The 19,934-nt window shown below is 51.8% G+C and overlaps 1 protein-coding gene across 1 annotated transcript in view; it reads right to left on the bottom strand.

Annotated features, from left to right (window-relative positions):
• The window catches only part of SLC6A6 (solute carrier family 6 member 6), an 87,749-nt gene that overhangs the window by 40,087 nt on the left and 27,728 nt on the right, over window positions 1–19,934 (bottom strand). The window contains exons 3-5 of the mRNA XM_008951695.4: window positions 5,458–5,697; window positions 3,489–3,623; window positions 1,543–1,777 (exon numbers count right to left, since the gene is read on the bottom strand). Of these exons, the coding sequence (XP_008949943.2) occupies window positions 1,543–1,777; window positions 3,489–3,623; window positions 5,458–5,686 (599 nt within the window). The 5' untranslated portion in view covers window positions 5,687–5,697. The remainder of the gene's footprint in view (window positions 1–1,542; window positions 1,778–3,488; window positions 3,624–5,457; window positions 5,698–19,934) is intronic.

The following is a 19,934-nucleotide window of genomic DNA, read 5'->3' as shown; positions in this document are numbered from 1 at the left end:
GAACCGAGGGGCAATGATGGTGCTTCCAATGTCCCTTTTGTTTGTAAGTGGAAAATATACACACAAGAGGAAACCCCAGTGACAGTGGGCCTAAGGACCTGCCCTGAGCATACACTGAAGGCCTGGAGCAGCGACAGTGACACGGACCCACCAAGTAAGGGCTCCACACCAGTGAGGGCAACCGACCCCTTCTTTGCCAACGATGTCCCAGCCCTGACCCCAAAGCATGGCTGGGGCCAGTCGGTAGGCCGCTCCCTCTTCTCTGGCCCATTCCTGGGCCAGCTCCTAAGAGGTGGGTAAACACCTTGAAAATGGCAAAACCACACACAAAAGACAGGGACTGTCATCTTATGATGATTCAGAACCAGAACCACCCTCTTCCTTAACAGCACCCCTGCCCCTGGCTCACAACCTTCACTCAAGGCCTCATCTCAGTTATTTCCAGGGTCAAGGGGCTGCACTTGAGTGCTGAGCCCCAAGGCTGGCTTATGAAGAAGAGGGAAATGATGCACTAGCCTATTTTTGATCAGCCTCTAAGCACTATGTTAGAAGAATGTCTCCACACATCAGCTCACTCAAGAGTTCCCCAAGATCAGGACTCCACATCCCGCCTTTCTGATGTTTGTCCTCTGTATCCTCCCTGTAGTTACTGACTACAGTTCTTCACTCCTCTCATGAAGAGACAGAATTTATTTCCTCCACCTCTTGAATCTGGGTTTATCTTGTGGCTTTCTTTGGCCAAAGGGACATGAACAAAAATGATACAGACAGAGGCTTGAAAAGCACTTGGGTTTCAGGGATTGACCGTTTCTTGTTCCTAGAGTGCTTGCTTAGTGGCCGGTGACAAGCCCAGGCTAGGCTGCTGGGTGATGAAACCACAGGGACCAGTTGCCCCTCACACCCCAGCCAATAGCCGGCCAAACCCCAGAAGAGCTACCCGGAGGACCTACAGTTGCCTGCAGACACATGAAGGAGACCAAGACCAGAAGAACTGCCCAGCCAAGCTCAGCCCAAACTGTCAACAAGCAGAACAATCAAGAGCTAAATAAATTGTTGTTGTTTAAGGCTGCCAAGTTTGGGGATGGTTGTTACATAGCAAAAGCTAACTGATGCATCTTTTTCACTCTACCTACTCACTTTCCACTTAACTACTTCAGCTTCATATATGCATTTTTCTCTGTGCAATAACAGAATATATTTTTTCCTAAAATACATTAAGAAAACTGTATCATTTTTAGACAACATAAGTATGCATACCTGCCTCACAGGGTAGTAATGATTCATTCTTTTTATCTTACAGGTAAAGAAACTGAGGCTCAGAAAGGAGGAGTGGCTTGCCTAAGGTCAAACAGCCAGTAAGTGGCAGAACTGGGATTCCAGTCCTGTCTATGGCCAAAGGCATAAATTTATCTCCAGATCTGCACCCTCCTCCCACTCCCCTGAAGACAGTGGCTCCTGCATCCCAGGGGAGGAGATAGGGAAGTGGGCCATCCTCTCTGCCCCACCCATGTCCTCCTCCTTGCTTCAGTGAGGTGGCCTTACTCCCAGAACTCGATGACAGGGGAGGTGAAGTTGGTGGAGCTGATGGTGATCCAGACACTCTTGTTCTTGCGCATGGTGTCCTCCATGCAGTGAGGTGTGTTCCAGCTGTGGTTGCAGTGTGCCCAGGGCAGCTCCTTCTGGAAGGACTGGAACAGGTAGTATGTGGCCCAGGCCAGGATGACGATGTAGTAGACATTCAGGAGGGACACAATTACAATGGAGGCATAGCCGATACCTGCAGGTTGGGCAAATGAGATGAGTAAACATCTGAGGGAGGCCAGACCCACCACGGCCACATACTCAACTGGAAGGCCATGGTATCCCCAGGCCCCAGGCCACAAGAGGCCTTTCAACAGTGACTACCAAATATTTATAGGGTGAATGGATGGCTGGTTGAATGGAAAGGTGAAACAACAGATGGTTAGATAAATGGGATGGATGGCAGGGGGCAGGGGGGATAGAACAATGGATGGATGGATAAATAGATGGATGGATGAAAAGATAGATAATAAAGAGGATGGTTGATTGGATGGTTGGATGGTTGGATGTTTGGATGGATGGATGGATGGATGGGTGGATGGATGGATAGCTGAATTGATGAGATAAATAGATGGGTGAATGAACAGATGGATAGTTGGATGATTGATGAATGGCCAGATGAATGGATAAACAGCTAAATTGAAGAATGTTGGATTGATGGATAGATATTCATTTGTTGCATAGATAATCAGTTTGTTAGATGGATGTATGGATGGTGGTAGGTTAGAAGGTTGGGTAGATGAATGGAAGGATGAATAGATGAATGGAAAATGGATGGATAGTCTAATTACTGAGTGGTTTAATGAAAGAAAGGCTTAAGGATAAATGGATTTATGTGGATGACCAAATGAAGAGACACATATGTTCCCGTCTCTGCCAATTAAATCATAACAGTGATTATTTTGTGTGCATACTAAGTACTAAACATAGGACTAAGGAAGCTACCATTCATTTGATGCTGACTGTGTACAAAGCATTCTACGTGGCTATGTCATTTTGTCTTCATAGCAACCCTGTGAAGTAAACATACGACTATATTTCTATTTCATAGATGAGAAAATTGAAGTATAAAGTGACCTTCTCAAAGTCACAAAACTATCAAGGGGAGTTAATGAGACTTGAACCCAGACAGAAAGCCTCCTGAACCTGAATGTTTATCTGCTGCACTCTACTGCCAAGTAGCTACAGGCTTCTTTTTTCTTGTTTAGATTCAGGGGGTACAGATGCAGGTTTGTGACAGGAGCATATTGCATGAAACTGAGGTTTGCACTTCCATAGATTCCCGCCACCCAAGTAGTGAACATAGTATGCCATAGGTAGTCTTTCAACCCTTGCTCCTCACCCCTTTTGGGGTCCCCAGTGTCTGTTTTTCCCATCTTTATGTCCCTGTATACCCAAGGTTGAGTTTCCACCTATAAGCAAGAATACATGGTATTTGTTTTTCTGTTTCTGCATCAATTCACTTAGGATAATGACCTTCAGCTGTATCCATGTTGCTGCAAAGGCCATACTGCTATTCTTTATGGCTGCATAGTCTTCCATGGTATATATGCACCACATTTTCTTTAACCAGTCCACCACTGATGGGCACCTAGGCTGATTCCATGTCTTTGCTACTGTGAACAGTGCAGCTGCAGGCTTCTCTATGCAACAACCTAGGGAAGTGGGCATGCTGGGCCTGACTGAGCAGCTACTGCGTGCTAGGCACTTGCCACATCTCCTTTCCCCGTACTCCTAAGCAGCAGCATCCGCATCACACTGGTACTGTACTGGCTGCTATCTTGTGTCAGCACAGAGCTAAGTGATGTGCATGAGGCTCCAATGGACCTGGCAGACAATAGGTGCTCAATAAAAATGTGTGGAACTGATGAGCGCCAGGCCCCAAGTGACCTCTATCCCATACTCACCAGAGAACAAGGGGCAGATCTTTTCCCAGCAGGTGATGCCCCCTTCAGAGGTGTACTGGCCTATGATGATCTCCAAGAAAAACACAGGCAGGCCGCTCCCAAACAGGAAAATAAAATATGGTATGAGAAACGCACCTGCAGAGAGCAGAATGGGCAAAAGTGAGGCTGTGGCCATGGCAGCGCCGACGCAGAAGGCTCCCAAGCCCTCCCAGCCAATGGAACCAGAGAGAATGCATGAGGGGCATGAGGCTCAAGGCCAAACTCTTGGACCTGGTGGGAAATGCTCCAGGCCCTGCCCACCTGGCCAGCTGGTTTCACCTTTCCAGTGTGCCCTCCCTCTCACCTTCAAATCTACCAGGGACTTCAAGCCTCAGAGCCTTTTTTTTTTTTTCTTTCTTTCTTTTTTTTTGAGGTGGAGTCTTGCTCTGTCACCCAGGCTGGAGTGCAGTGGCGTGATCTCGGCTCACTGCAAGCTCCGCCTCCTGGGTTCACACCATTCTCCTGCCTCAGCCTCCCGAGTAGCTGGGACTACAGGGGCCCGCCACCACGCCCGGCTAATTTTTTGTATTTTTTAGTAGAGACAGGGTTTCACCATGTTAGTCAGGATGTTCTCGATCTCCTGACCTCGTGATCCGCCCGCCTTGGCCTCCCAAAGTGCTGGGATTACAGGCGTGAGCCACCGCGCCCGGCTGCCTCAGAGCCTTCATGTCAGCTGTGCCTACTGCCTGCCTGTCTCCTCCACGTCCGTCCCCTGAACAAGGACGGCTTGGCCTCTAAGACCCACTCACACGTCGCCTCTTTGTTGGGGCCTTCACCTACCCTCCCCAGGCCTGCCCAGGGCAGGAGGCAGAAAAGCACCAGCTAGGAAGGGTGCGGTGGTAAGGGGCAGAGGGTAGGCATCTCCGGAGGGAGCGGGACCAAGGGGAAGAATGGGGGGGCAAAGCATCGGGGCAGGGGATCCTACCTGGTGTCCACTAATGGCTTCAGCGGGTCCATAAACCCTTTGAAACTGTGGGCAACTTGGGTCTAGTGTATGTGCTTTGTTCTGGGGAGCGTCTAGGACACTCATCACAGTCCCAAAGGGGCCTGAGACCTACAAAAGGTTAAGAAACCAGGCTCTAAGGGAAAATTCCCCAAAAGGTGGTTCTACTAATGTGGGCAGCACAAGGCATGCCCATCTCTGCTGACACACAAGCCTTTGAAAACAAGCAGTCACCAGCCGTGAGCAGTTCCTCCCTATCCGGTTCTCTTCAACCCCATCATGGCGCCAGCAAGAAACCACCATTAGGTGCTGCCTGACCTCAACACAACCCCGTAACAGAAGACCTGTCAGAGGGTTCCTGCTCGGAGCCTTCAGCAGGCAAAAACACAAAAACAAAAGCAAACCAAAATCCAAAAACCCAAACCAACCAACTCATCAACCCAACCAGGCGCAGTCTCTACATTTAAAAAATATCTTCATTGTACTTTTTATTCCTGGATACTTTTGGAGCATGACAAATGATACCAGTTTTCCATCTATAGCGGGTAACAGAATTTGCTTTCTGGAGTACATTTGGTAAAGTTAGAAAAGCAAACATGAATATTAAAGGAAAGATAAAGAAACAGTCAGAGGCAAGTAGACATGGGGGACAGATAAGGAGGTGTGTGAATGTCTGGGGCTTGGGAGACACAAGCCTGGCCTTGTCCTGCCTCTTTGGAGGTGGCAAACTGGAGGACCAGAGAGGCTGAGGGACCTGCTCAAGGTAACACAGAAAGGCCCTGCAGAACAGCACTCTGATTCTCAGTCGGGCTTATCCCCTGTCTCTAAGGGTGGGGTTGGCAGGAGCATGGCAGGCTGACCTCATGGAGGTCAAGGGGGGGCCAGGGAAAGCAGGGAAAGAGAGGCCACCCACGCTCTGGTCCCAGCCTCCAGCTCTAAGGCCGCTTTGTACTGGATGGGTTCCCCTGTGGCCCGGCCCAAGCTCACCTCCACCATTCTTGTAGCAGAGGTACGGGAAGCGCCAGACGTTGCCCAAGCCCACGAAGCCGCCAGCCACAGAGAGCACAAAGTCGATCTTGCTAGACCACTTCTCCCTCTGCGGAGGTTTTCCCTCAGCCTCGTCCTCAGGCCGCGTGCCTGGGCTCTTCCCTGGTGAGGGCTTCAGGATGTCCTTGTGGAAATCTTTCAGACACTGCAGCTTCTCCTTGGTGGCCATCTCCTTGCTTTCTATGGGGGACAAAAGAGAAGCATCCTGCAGCTGATGAGGGACCACCTGTATGTCTCAGACACAATCTCTGCTTCCTCATCCATGAGCCGGCTCCCACCTGCCCAGGCCTGTGGCAAGGGGCCTGGCATCCCTGTCTGTCCAATGCTTTGACAGCAACATCAGGAGTCATTCAGACCCCTTCATGGACCAGGGACCTCAAGATTCAGGCTGTGGACACTTGCAACCCACAGAATCAGCAGGTCCATTCCCCGGGCACCTGCTGAAGAGAAGCACCAGAGGCCCCCAGGTTTGTCGTCTGGGTGTCACACTTCAGCCTGCACCCCAGCCCTAGCATCGTCTTTCACAAAACACAACACACCCAGGCAGTTCTAGGCATCTGCCAAATAACAGCCTGCAAGCAGTTTCTAGAAATTAACAGATACTATTTTCTAAATTTGGATTTGTATTTAAAAAAATGGAGGCTCCTATTTCGCAAATGCCTTAATACAGTGCCCAGCCCACAGGGATGACCATTTATAACTGTAAGTTAAAAAAACAGATAGATGGAAACGAACGAGGAATGGGGTTTCAGGCTGGAATGGAAACAATATTTGAGATGGGTTGCCATCCAAGTATAGAGAATGGATGTTTATGAAATAGATGTGCAATTTATTAACCAGTCACATCTCTAGCAGAAAAAAATAAGGGATTTGCACTGGTGAGGATTATGCAAGTGTGCTTGTTCATCCCCATTTGTCCACCCTTCTCTAACCATCCTCTGGCTTGCTGTGATTCCAGGGGCTGACCCTGTAGATCCTATAAGCCAGGTTCCCTTGCCCTCCGGCTCCCTGTTGGGTTTGGCCAACGGGAGGCCCCAGAGAAGGTCAAATCTCTAAGCCCCCGGAGCTGTTCATGGTTACCCTCAGCCCACTTATGCTTGGCCCCCAGTCTAGAGGGAGGTCTGCCACCAACCAGGCCAGAGCCTCTTCTTTCTGTACTTCCTAAGGTCCCCAAGTGCTCACTCACCCTGTCAGCTCGGCCCTGAGGGCCACAGTCATACCCAGTGTGGCCGTCTGTGCAGAAGGTGGATACCCCTGGCTCTCTGAGAACTGACAAGGGTTACGAAGAGCATCCTGATTTCTAGCCCACAGCGTGAGGAAACAGCTCAAAGCTGGGTCCCCTGCCTTCAAGGGCTGACCCACAACATAACAGAGGGACACAGAAAACGGATGAGCTGGGAAAACCAGAGCTACTAGGCCTACTCGCCCCTCTGTGCATCAGTTTCCCCATCTGCAGAATAAAAAGGAGGACAGCAGAAGTGGCTGACTCAGAGCCAAGCAGTCCGGGACACAACTTGTTTGTCTTCATGATCAAACTGGTGGCCAACACTGAAATAATCAGATTTCAGAGAAAAGTCAAGAATTCTGAGTTCTCTTGAAAAATTGGAAGGTTGGACCACAGTGAGCTCATACTCTTCATGGTGACTGCTGACTGGAGCAGATGTGACCACCTTGTCACGTGACCCTTGTCACACGACCACACCCTGGCCAGCTCACCACCCAGCTCAGGACACACTCGCTTGGCTGGCTCCAGTGGGCATCTGAGTTTGTCTTCTCATCAGAGAACCAAACACTACCTGAAAGTATCTTGTTCAATTCCTCGCTTCCCTGTCGTCTATCTCCTCAACTAGAATAGAGGCTCCTGGGGACAATGACCACACCTGCCTTGCTCACAACTGTGTCCCAGAGCCAGGCGCCATGCCTGGCACACAGTAGGGTGTCAGGCAAGAGCTGCTGGGTTAGGTGGATCCCAGAGTGGCATCCACAGGCAGCTGGTGACAACTGCAAACCCTGGCTTTGCCAATCCTGTGACCAGGCGAGTCACTTGGCCTCAGGGCCTTGCAGGCAGGGTTAGGCAGTAGCTGCCTGAGGACTTGGGGTGTGGAGAGGGGATGTGCTGGCTTGGCCCCAGCTGCTGGGCCCACAGGGGCTGTGCTCGAGGAACAGAGGCACAAAAGCACAACAAAACCCCCGTTTCCCCCACACCTCCTTCCTCTCCCTGGCTCGGGGTGGGGGACCCCAATTGTTTCACTATCTGGCGGCCAGCAGACCAAGAAAGGCTTCCTGAAGCCTCTGGGCAGCTCATGGAGCCCTTCCTCTGTCTGCCAGAGCATCCGCGCCGCCTTTCTCTGCCCTGCTCCCTCGGGGCCGGGCGCGGGATTCGACAGGCCAATGGCTACTGTAAAAATAGTCCTAGCAGCCAGCATTGTTCCAGCATTGACTTGCACAGCCCCCCGATGGTTATCAGGGCAGCCCATTGTGGGCTGGCTCGGTGGGCGCATAATTGGAGGATGTGAGACTCAACTCCCTCCGAGTGAAGGTGTTTCTCAGGAAATGACCCTGGAGCCTCCTCACCCAGAAGCTCATGACCTCATTGGCAGCTGGGATGGGCCAAGTCCATCCCCGCTAGGAGCTGGGGTCTGCTTCACTGTGGCTACCCTGAGAGTCCCGGCTTTGCCCTCTGGGCACACAGACCCACTTGCCACACTAATATTCGGGAACATGGAAGAGGAGCAACTGGGGTTCCCCAAGTCCCTTTGCTCTAGGCTCTGATTTCCTACAAAATGAAGCCTCCACTCCCTTCCACTCAGGACCCCATCGTCCCACCACCTGGGGCTGAGCCAGGATGGGGGTGGGGGTTTTCAACAGGGCAGAGTGGGGACCTGTCACGTGCCTGGCATGGTGGGGGTCTCCCAACTCCTCATTTCTAAGGTGCACCCACCTCTCCACCCGTGGGGGCTGCAGTCACAGGTCCACCTGCCTTGAAGAACACACAGCCAGCAGCCCTGCCCCTGAAGAAGCCCATTCCAGCAAGACCCGCCTGTACATTCCTGGCATCCACCCACAGCTATCTATCGCCATGGCAACCACGAGCTACAGGCCCCTCAGCCCTTGCATTGGCATCTGTGGCAGCCTCCTCACAGGTCTCCCTGCTGCTACTCTGCCCGCCCCTGATCTATTCTCAATGCAGCAGCTGAAGGCAGATTAAAAAGCAGAATCAGGTCCTCATGCCCCTGCCCAACCCTTTGCTCACCCCTAGAAGAAAACACAGGCTCCTCACCATTGCCCACCAGGTCCCAGCACATGCCCCTGCCGACCCTCTGGCCCCATCTTCCCTCTCCCCTTCTCCTTGGGACACGGGCCACACAGAACTGCTTTAGTCCCTCCTACTGCTCAGGCTCAGTCCCCTCTGAACCTTCCCCACGGGCTGTTGGAGCCGCAGTATAAAAAGCCCCCTGGCTCCCTGCCAGCTGCCCCAGGCACCCTGGCCCCTACAGGGACCAGAATATAAGCCTCAACCCAGAAGCTGAAAGTCACTTCCCCAAACAGGTGACCTAAGGCAAGTCACTCAACCCCACTAGTCTTCAGTGTCCTCATCTGTAAAATGGGGTAACTGTACCCTCCCTGTGGGAGTGTTGTGAGGGTTAAATGAGGGGGGTGCACAGAAGGTGCTTAGAACAAGATATGGCACACACTCCACGCACAGCAACTACATTATGACTTGAGACTATCTCCTCTTACTATCGCTATCACTACTATCCAGTCCACCCCTGGCCTTGGGGTATATAAAGCCTTCATCCTCCCCAGGGTGAGATCAGTAAGGCCCAGAGATGACAAGAGATGCCCTGAGGTCACTCCGCTGGGAGTAACAGTGACCGTGATGTATCCAAACCCTTAGGAGCTTAGCCTCCACTGTCCCTCTGCGGCTCAGTCCGACCTCAGAAGACACCTTCCAGGGAGTCCCCGGAGTATCTCTGTGCACCTCTGCAAACTTGCAATTAGGCCAGTCACCCCAGCCTCCACACACACACACACAACTGGTCACCCCGCTGCGCAGTGAGTACTCAGGAGCGAGTCCTCCTCCACAGGCGTCCCTGCACCCGCCGACATGGGCTGTTTTCCTTGGCACTGGGCCCAGGGTTATTTTGCAGTAGCCGAGATACATAATTCCCCATTTTAAGAGCTTCCTCTTTGGTTATTACAGCTACAAGTGATTAGAATTGACTGATACAGAGGCTATGGGATGAAGCCTCTCCCTGTGCCCAGCTAAACATTCTCCTTGTCTCTGTGTTCCCGAGGTGACAGCCAGAGCCAGCTGTGCCTGAAACCAACTGCAGATCACCTGGTCAGATTTGGCACACACGCAGCCAGGTGCAGCCCTGTGCCAGCGATGCCACGGCTTGATACAATATCCCTTTGCTGTCTCCCTGTTTAATATTAAGATTTGTGAGGACTTATTCTGGGGGCTGAGCTGTTTATGAACACAGTTTCCTATTCTCCAACACTCCTATTGTGGAAGAGACTTTGGTAGTTTACAGATAAAGGAAGCTGAGGCTCACGCAGGGAAGCGAGCAGCCTGGCTGAGGCTACACACGGGTGGAAAGGAGAGAGAGGCTCAAGGCCAGAGTTCCCACCTGGCCACCTGGGCCTCCGGCACTGAGCAAAGCTTAGAAAGAGGTCTCTGCACTGCTTGCAAATGGGGACCCCTATACCTTGCTCTACCTCCCTCCCGGTGCCCTGAGCACCAGCCAGCTGGGCTTTGAGTTGAGTTGCAGATGCTGCCTCCCCCAGCATCTACCACCTCAGTCCAAGGCTCTGGGGGAAGTCAAGCCCTTGCCTCTATTTTTCCCGGGCAACCTTCCCAGAGGCTCGAGAGTTCTCTGCACCTGCCATGCCATCCTGCAGACCCTGAACTTCTCAATTTAACAACCAGTGTCCTACATGTCTCTTTCTGGTGGAGAACAATGATTTAAATCTCATATTGTCAATGGCATAACCACTCAGGAGCTTCTGCCATGCTTTTAGGAAGAGGCCAGGTCCTTGTCTGTTTCCTATTTAGCCTGCTTCTCCCATCCCAAACTGCCTAGCACATACCTGGCCTTTAAGAAGGATCTCTGGGCCAGGTTTCTCAGCAAACCTCTTGGTTAAGCAAACTGATCAACGGGTTGGGCAAGCAGCTCCTAGAGTCCCAGAACAGGGGCAAGAGGAGACCTGGATGACATCCATTCTACAGGTGGGGAAAACTGAGGCCTAAACAACTCCCTGCCCATTAGGCTTGCTGTGGAATCAAGTGCCTGGCTGGACCCCTTGCCCCGCCCTTTCCACAGCAGGCATCTCTCTCCTTTCCTCACTTTTCTGCCCATTCCAGAGCCAGATTCTGGGCTGAGGCCATGACTAAGCTGTGTGACCCAGAGCAAGTAACAACCTCTCTGTGCCTCAGCTTCCTCATTGGTAAAAAATGAGGGTAAAAACAAGACCAGGGACTAAGTAGGATGCTGCCTAATGTTATTCAGCACAGAGCCCAGCACATACCAATTGATCAATAAATAGTAGCTTTAAAAAAAAAAAACAGCCACATTGCAATTCTATTATACTTTGTGGCAAGCATTCTACCCTGTGTTTGTTTTAAAAAAAGAAAAAGTGGGCCAGGCGTGGTGGCTCACGCCTGTAATTCCAGCACTTTGGGAGGCTGAGGTGGGTGGATCACTTGAGGTCAGGAGTTCAAGACCAGCCTGGCCAACATGGTAAAACCCCATCTCTACTAAAAATACAAAAAAAAAAAAAAAAGTTAGCCAGATGATGTGATGCACTCCTGTAATCCCAGCTACTCAAGAAGCTACGGCAGGAGAATCACTGGAATCCGGGAGGCGGACACTGCAGTGAGCCAAGATCGCACCACTGCAGTCTAGCCTGGGCGACAGAGCAAGACTCCATCTCAAAAAAATAAAATAAATAAAATAAAATAAAATAAAAAATAAATAAGAAAAAGTGGATGGTTAGAGGTATTGGGGAATTGCTGGTCAAAAACCACAAAACTTCAGTTATGTACGAGGAGTAAGTTTGATAGATCTATTATGTATGTCATGGTGTCATGCTGATTGAAATTAATAACATATTGTATACTTGAAAACTGTTGAGAGTAGATTTTAAGCGTTCTCACTACACACAAAAAATGCTTAGGAAGCGAGGTGATACGTAAGTTAATTGGCTTGATCCAGTCATTCTACAGCATACGCAGATGTGAAACATCATGTTATATACCATAAATATATACAATTTATATTTATCAATTTTAAAACTTCCAGCCTGGGCAATATGGCAAAACCCCATCTTTACAAAAACTACAAAAATTAGCTGGATGTGGTGGCACATGCCTGTAGTCCCAGCTACTCGGGAGGCTGAGGTGGGAGGGTCACTCGGGCCTCGGAGGTCAAGGCTGCAGTGAGCCATGATTGCCCCACTGCACTCCAGCCTGGGTGACAGAGGGAGACCCTGTCTCCAAAAAAAAAACAAAAAAAAGTTACTTTTAAGAAAAAGATAGCTGTGTTTATTAAGCACTGACCATATACACAAGCAGAATATGCATCTTTTTAAAAAGAGCACTGACTACAAGCACATTTTCATTTTCTTAGCTAATCCCCTCAGTGGGTGCTGCTCCCATCCTTCCTGTGCTGATAAAGCACAGAGATGTGAAGTCACTTGTCCACAGTCACACAGTGAGGAAAAGGCCACTTAAGCTCCAAATGCCCCCCAGGTCTGTCTTGGCCTCTGAAGTCCATGTTCTCAACTACTGTAGCTGCTATGGATCAAATGAAATGGGGTCTGGTGTCTTTAAGGAGCCAGCTGCAAGCCGGCTGACAAACTGGGGAACTAGGCAAGGGCAAACAGGGAAGTGAAGGGCCACATGATGGAGACGGGGCTCAGGAGGCTGGACAGGGCCTGGGGAGCAGTCAGTGCCAAGGGCCACAGGGCTGGGCCAGGCCAGCTAATGAAACAGCACAGACTCAGGCAGGACAGATGGCATGCTGGACTGGAGCCCTCCTCTAGCAAACAGGGAACTCTGATGGGGCTCCCTGGACCACTGTCTCCATAGATTCTGGGCTAGGTACAGGCTCAGTGAGCAGGATGGCCAGGATCTATTAGTGATGCCTGCCAAGGGCACTCTCCTTGGCCCTAGTGTTTAACAATTAAGCACCAAAAAAAAAAAAAAAAAAAAAAAGGGAGTTGTTAAGAGTGCTATTCCTGGGTGGGCGTGGTGGCTCACACCTTTCATCCCAACACTCTGGAAGGCTGAAGTGAAAGGGTGGCTTGAGGCCAGGAGTTCCAGATAAGCCTGGGCAACACATTTGGACCCTGTCTGTACAAAAAGTTAAAAAAAAATTAGCCAGGTGTGGTCACGTGTGCCTGCAGTCCCAGCTACTCAGGAGGCTGCGGTAGGAGGATCACTTGCACCCGGGAGTTGGAGGCAGCAGTGAGTTGTGATCATGCCACTGCACTCCAGGCTGGGTGACAGAGCAAGACCCTGTTTCTAAAAAGATGAAAAAATCATAATAATAAAGTAGAAGCGCTTTCCACCACTCTAAGTGGAGTAGCTGTTTTAAGTGGAAATTAATCAAAGGCTTTTTTTTTCTCTTTTATATATATTTTTAAAGTACACCTTTAAGAGATTGAATCATTGAATTGTATCATGTGGTCTGTATCTGTTGGTTATCTGCTCCCAAGGAAAGGCTAACTCAAGCGTGGCGAGCTCCAAAGCCTCCAGAGGCCTGGCGGGCAAAGGACAGGAGTCCACTGGGGTGGGGAGGTCGCAGGGAAGAGTGGGAACCAGGGGACAGGAGGAGTCTGGACTCTCACAGGCAGCTCTCCTTAGCTCCCACTACTGCAGGTGCCTTCGGGACTGGGGCCCACTGGGGCTGGATCCTCCAGCTTCTCAAGAGATGTTGAAATCTGGTTTGTACGCACACACACATTTTTCAGTTTCTAAACCACCACCTGGGTCAAACACAAACGCAGAGGGGGCCAGACTCAGCCTGTGGCCAGTCTGCTCTCTTTGGTCACACTATTGCCCCCAGGTCACCTAAGGTGGCCGTGGCAAAGGGAAGAATGGGCTCGTGCGGAGATGCTGACCAGGCTGGCCTACAGCCCTGATGGCTTGTCCCGGTGAGGTCATCCAGGAAGCCAGGCATTGTTTTGCCCGGAACAAAGCCGAAACAATGAGCAAAAATATTCTGGTCGTAGTGAAAGTGAATTCTGTTGAGGAAATTGTTTCAGCACGCCATCTCTGGGACAGGGGCTTGTTATCTACCTGGGGTTCAGCATCCTCGGGTGAGGTCCTCCCCTCTTCTGATTTAACTGCAACCTCCACCCCACCAAAGTACGGGTCTACCCTCAGAGATCCCCGACCTCCGCTAGAAGCCTCCTGCCTGGATCACACTAAGCCCTGCAGAAAAGCCTCTACCTCACCCCCGGCCTCATCAGCCTTGCCTTTCACAGCTCAGGAGACTGAGGCTCAGAGAAGGGGGAAGCCTTATCCCAGGTCCCACAGCTACAGGACAGTTGGCCAGGATTTGCACCCACGTCCCAACTCCATGACCTTGGTGCCACCCTGGGGCAAGGTGACCTCTGGATGGGGAACAGCCAGACCACGTAGTTCTTCTTAGTCTGTGGTTTGCTGGGGAGTGGATGACAGTAAGAAGGTTTTGCAAAGAACAAGCCTCTGGAACAACGCCGGGGGTGGCGAGACACGGTATGAGTCCAATAGACAGCCAACTTGTCACCTTCCCCTCATAAAAACATTGGCAGGTGAACACAAGGTCTGGGGACTGGGTCCAAACTGTTTTATCATCTCCTTGGAAGTGGCAGGACCTGGCCCAAAGCCCCAGAGAACCACAGTCTGGCAGCAGAGGAAAGGCAGCAAGGAGAGTGCCACCGTGCCAGTTGCAGGGGGAGGGGTGGAGGCACGGCAGGCTCCCAGTGGCAGGATGGCCTGGGAAGGGCCAGGATGAGGCAGGGTGGCTGGCGCTGCCCCAGATGAAGGTGTTTGAGGCACACACCATACTCCAAACGGAGGTGCCCCACAGCAGAGCCCAAGCAGCTAAGTCGGGGAAAGGGCAGTGGGCGAGGTCAGAAAGCTGGGTCATGCAGGCCAAGTCACTTCCCCTCTGCATCTCAGAGGTCCAGGGTTAGAACAAAGGTTTGAGTGGCTTTGGCAAGCAGTGGCTGTTAACTCACCCTACTATGTGCCAGGCACTGCTCTAGAACTGGAGACAATGGGTGAGCCCTACCAAGCTGACCTGCAGAAGGGGAGATAGACACTAAACACATAAATGAGCAATTATTTACGACAGTGCCCAGCACACAGAAGGCAACAAAGTAGGCCCCTCTGCGGAGGTGACATTTCATAACAACAGCAGCTCGCTGAGGACTCACTGTGGGCAGGCCCTGTGCCAAGCCCTTTCCAGGCACCAACTCACTCACTTACTCCTCACCAGCCCGGATGATGGAAAGAGGCCCAGAGAAGTAAAGCCACTTGCCCAAGGTCATACAGCTGGATTCAAACCCAGAAGCTCGGCTCTAGGGAACAAGTTTTTAACCACACTGAAGCTGAGGCAAAGAACTGGGGGCAAAGAACTGGGGGAACACTGTTCTAAGAGCAGAGAACAGCAGGTGTAAAGAGGGCCATGGTGCACATAGTGAAGAAACAGAAAGCCAGAGTGTGGCAGAGAGGAAGAGGGGACGAGGCCCCCAAGGCCAGAGTTAGAACCTGGATTTATCCCAAGTTTTGTGCTGCCCCAGTGAGGGCTCAACGCTTTTGGCTAAAAGCCCTGGATTGTCCCTGACCACCAACCCTTCCCTTCTACTCTGAAAGGGAACTTAAGGGCCCATGTTGGGCTTTTCCCTGCAGGTACTTATGACTTTTTTTTTTTTTTTTGAGACAGAGTCTAGTTCTGTTGCCCAAGCTGGAGTGCAGGGTGTGATCTCAGTTCTCTGCAACCTCCGCCACCTGGGTCCAAGGGATTCTCGTATCTCAGCCTCCTGAATAGCTGGGATTACAGGTGTGTGCCACCACGCCCAGCTAATTATTTAGTATTTTTAGTAGAGATGGGGTTTCACCATGTTGGCCAGGCGAGTCTCAAACTCCTGACCTCAAGTGATCCACCCGCCTTGGCCTCCCAAAGTGCTGAGATTATAGATGGGAGCTACCGTGCTCAGCTAACACTTTCTGGTGGGGCCTGTAGAGTCGTTAACCCCACACCTCGGCCGCCTGGGTTCCTCACCATGAGCTGAGAACCTGCAGGGTGGGTGGCCAGAATGTCTTCCCCTTGACCAAGGACCTAACACCTAAGACTGGTGGCACAAACACAACATCCTTGTGCAGGAAGCCCAAACCCTGCCGGCTCCATGGGTGAAGCCATGCTTTGAAAGGAACAGGGTCACCCTTTGCTGTAATGTGCTCTTGGGAAGTCATCTGCCCACTCTGCTCTGAGCAGGCACTCGCTTACCTGGGGCAATTCTCTCTGGGGGAGGTGGCGGGAGGGAACAAAAGCTCTGGCTGACTGAGCACCTGCTACACACCTGGCCCAGGGCCATCACAGGGGTACTGGGTCACCGTCCCACCTTCACAGCACTAACGACTAGAGAAGGAGGGAGGGGCTCGTTTTGTTACAGAAACAAAAATTATTCTACAAGTTCAGAGGAAGGACAAGGTTCCGTGTCTGGTCAAGGGTAGGCTTCAAAGACGTCTCTGGTCAAAGAGTCCCTGAGAGCTGGGCCTGACAGCCTGGCCACACAGAGGAAGGTCAAGTCCCTGGGATGCTGTCTGAGGGGACCCTGGACACCACTCAGTAGACTTCCAGGGCACTTGGTACCCACAGCTGGGCTGGAGGAGAAAGAGGAGCTTGGGGAGGGCCACCAAAATGCCTACCTTGGGTACTTGGAGGCCTGTTTCCACAGCCAGAGGCAGGGCCGAGAGCGGCCCCATCTGCAGATTCTGCGCACATCGGGGCTTCTCCTGACCTGGGGAGTCGCGCACTGTTGGACTTGCTCTTAAGGCTGGGGTTTTGGGGTTGTTTTCCTGTTGCTATGTGTTTAGGCCAATAACAGCACAACGGTCACACTGCCTGCAGCCCTGCTCCAGGGTGCAGGGGCTGGGTGAAGGGTCAGAGGGAGCCAAGCCCCTTTTCCATCTCCTTACCCCATGGCCCAGGGCTGGCTGGAGTCAGGCTGCTGTAGGGGCCCCTGGAGCCTGCGGAAGGAGTGGGTGAGTCAGCAGGCAGCCACCTCCTGGCACTGACTCACCAGCGACAGGACAGGGCTGTCACTCTTGCTGTCAGCTTCGCTAGCAGCCCAGCCCTCAGCCTGGTTTTGCCGGAAATGGGGGCGGGGTAGGGTAGACCATGAGCCTGAAACAGGCTCTGCAGAGCCCAGGATTATTTCTGGAGGCCACAAAAAAGAAACTCAAGAAAAGAGAAAGGTTGGTTGCCATTTCCTTGACCTTCTCCTTTTAAGCTGTAAGAAGCCTAAAGCCCTGCTCCTTGTTGGCTATGAAAAGCAGAGGGCAGCCCCTCCCTTGCTCTATAGAAACTGGAAGGATACAGGCCCCAGTGACAGAGTCAGCTAAGGGTGCTCATGCAGGAGCCGGGCCACCCCCAACTCTGTCACTGTGGCTCTGCCGGATGCCACAGTGCCATGGAAACCAGTCAGGGCGCTCTGCTGTACAGCCTTGGGCAAGTCACCTTCTCTCTTCAGCCTCAGTGTTACCCTCTCTAAAACAGGCACAATATCCCATCTACAGTATGTGAAACTCCTACCTCATTAAATGTTTGCAAACAACCTCCCCCTCCTTGTTCCTCTTTTAAACATGTTTTTCCCCCTGACGAGGATGTACTTTCTTCTTCCTTCCTACCTCCGCCCCACCTCACTCGGACTCAGAAATTCAGCTCGACCAGAGTGTGGTGCTAGAGGAACCAAACAACCTGGGATTTAGCAAGACAGGGTGGGGAACTAGCACTGTCGGTCACCGGTGCCCACTGTGTTCTGGAGCACAGGTGCCTGCTCTACTTAACTGGAAGCCGATTCCTAGGCCCCCTCCACCATCCAGAACCAGCCCAAGATCCCCAGGGGTTGCTGAAGCACACGCTGTGGTTTCTCAAGCCCCAACACCTTGGCTTGTGCTGTGCCCTCAGCACGGTACACTCTTCCCCTGCCTAATGAGCAGGCACCCCTCACAGCCTCGATGGGACAGCCTCCAGGACAGCTCTGTCCCTGCGTTCCCAGCCTGTACTGTTGCTGTCTGTTACTCCCCAGTCACCCGGGTCCTGCTTCCTGACACCTAGTATTAATACAAGGCCCAGCACAACGAGGATTTTTCAGATGGAATGTTTAGGGCTTAGGGCTCTGGGGACACTCTGCATAGGGAGAAACAGCCTTCCACGTCAGGCATTCTGAGGGCTCCTCTACGAGGGCGACAGAGCAAACTGCAATGACAGATGCTGGGGTATGTGGACAGTGGGGAAGGGTGGACCACGGTGTGCTCCCAGCATCTGAGCACAGTTTCCCATCAAATGGTCAAAACTCTACAGATGAACACCAGATCTTTAGGAAATCACTTTTCATTAAACGATATGTCCATTCCTGAGCATCTTCCAATAATGACTTTGAAGTTAATTTTTCCTGCCCCTAAAGGTTTGCCAAGTGCCAGGGGATGCCCTGGGATCCCACACAAAATCAAAGACTCACAGTGGGGCTTTGGAGGTCTTGACACGTCCACATCCAAGCCCATTTTACAGATGAGGAAACTGAGGCCCAGGCCACATAGCAGATCAGTGACAAGACAAAGCTACAGTCTCTAGCCTCCTCCACCGACGGCCCCATCAGAGCTGGAGGGAACTCATTTCACAGAGGGGAAACTGAGGCCTGAAAGATGTGGTGGAGGGGCGGGACATTCCCGACAACCCCAACTTGGTGGGATACAGTGGACGCCAGAGGCTGAACATAAGCTCTTCTTCCAAACTTGGAAGGATGAGGCTCATATCTAATTCTGTCAGGTTGGCAACTGTTGGTGCAGCGGTGGCAGCGACTTCCAGCACTACAAGATGGTGCCTAACAGCGGCTACTGCTCAGCCAGAAGAAAAGCTCAGCACTAAAATCCACACTCGGGTGGGGCTAGGATGCAGGGAGGACTGACACTTCTCAACTGTGGTCTTCCTACGTGCAGAGGCCATCTCCCAGGGCAACCCCCAGTGGTAGCCATCTCCCTCAACTTTCCATTGCAATTTAGCTTAAACTCTGGGGGTGCTGGGGACATGGTATACCTTCTGATGGCCTGTCACTCGTGGTGTGGCCCAAGAGGCCACACCAACCATTGGAAACTCCTTGGAGGCATGCCCTGACCTCTGCTCCCACCTGCTTAGCCGGGTTTGTTTCTAGCAAACCCCAAATGCCTGCCATGTCAGCCCCCAGCTCAAGAACTATCAGTGACTCCCAGCTGCCTAGATAATAATCTGAACTTCTCCTCTTGGAATCCCAGTCTCACTAGAGTTGTCTGCCTTGCCCCCAATCTCTGCCACCTTATGTCTCCTTTTGCCCAGCATGACTCTCTCCCCGGCACTGCCCCTTTCAAGTCTGTGCTTGGTTTGTGGGTTCTCTTACATTTAGGTAGATCCCACCCACCTGGAAGACCCTGGCCCAAGTGTCACCTCCCTGCAAAAGCCCTTCCCGCCCACCCAAGACTCTTCCGTTTAGCACCCTCCAGCTCAAATCACCCCCACCATTCACCAGACACTGGACTCTCATTCAGAACTGTGCAACTTTGGATAAAGTTCAAAGTTCTCCTTGGGAAACCTCAGTTTCTTGACCTGTAAGCGGGCCTCATAATCTGTAAAGTCATTCATTGCTGAAGTCTGTGGGATCTTAGGAGGGACTAGTGGATGACCAAAATCCTCACATGAGGAACATCAGAGTTGCCTGAGACACTGGCTAAAAATGCAGATGCCTGGGCCCATGCAGACCTACTGACTGAATTTTCAAGGTGGGGGCCCACAAATCTGTCCTGTTTAACCAGCTTCCCAAGTGAATCTTAAAATCAGGTGAGGTTGGGAATGGCGGTGCTAATAATGAACTGGGAGGCACTTGGGCAAAACATCAAACAAAATCAGCTCAGGAAAGAGATTAAGGCTGGCTGATGACAGTGCGTGCATGTGATGCGTGTGTGCACACAGACGTCTCATCTGCCAGACTGTGAGCATCTAGGGGCTGGGCCAGGCTGAGTTTCACTTCTGCCAGCCTCACTAAGTCCAGGATCATCCCAACAGCCATTTATCCCGGACTTGAGAGTTTGCCAGTGAGTCTCTTATTCCCTATTGCTGCTGCTCCTCACCAGGCCCTGGCAGATGAAGACCTTGGCCCTCAACTTACAA

Source organism: Pan paniscus, chromosome 2 (genome assembly GCF_029289425.2).
Source record: "Pan paniscus chromosome 2, NHGRI_mPanPan1-v2.0_pri, whole genome shotgun sequence".
Classification (NCBI taxonomy): Eukaryota; Metazoa; Chordata; class Mammalia; order Primates; family Hominidae; genus Pan; species Pan paniscus.
Note: the sequence above shows the minus strand (reverse complement) of the source record. Positions and strands in the feature narration are given on the sequence as shown.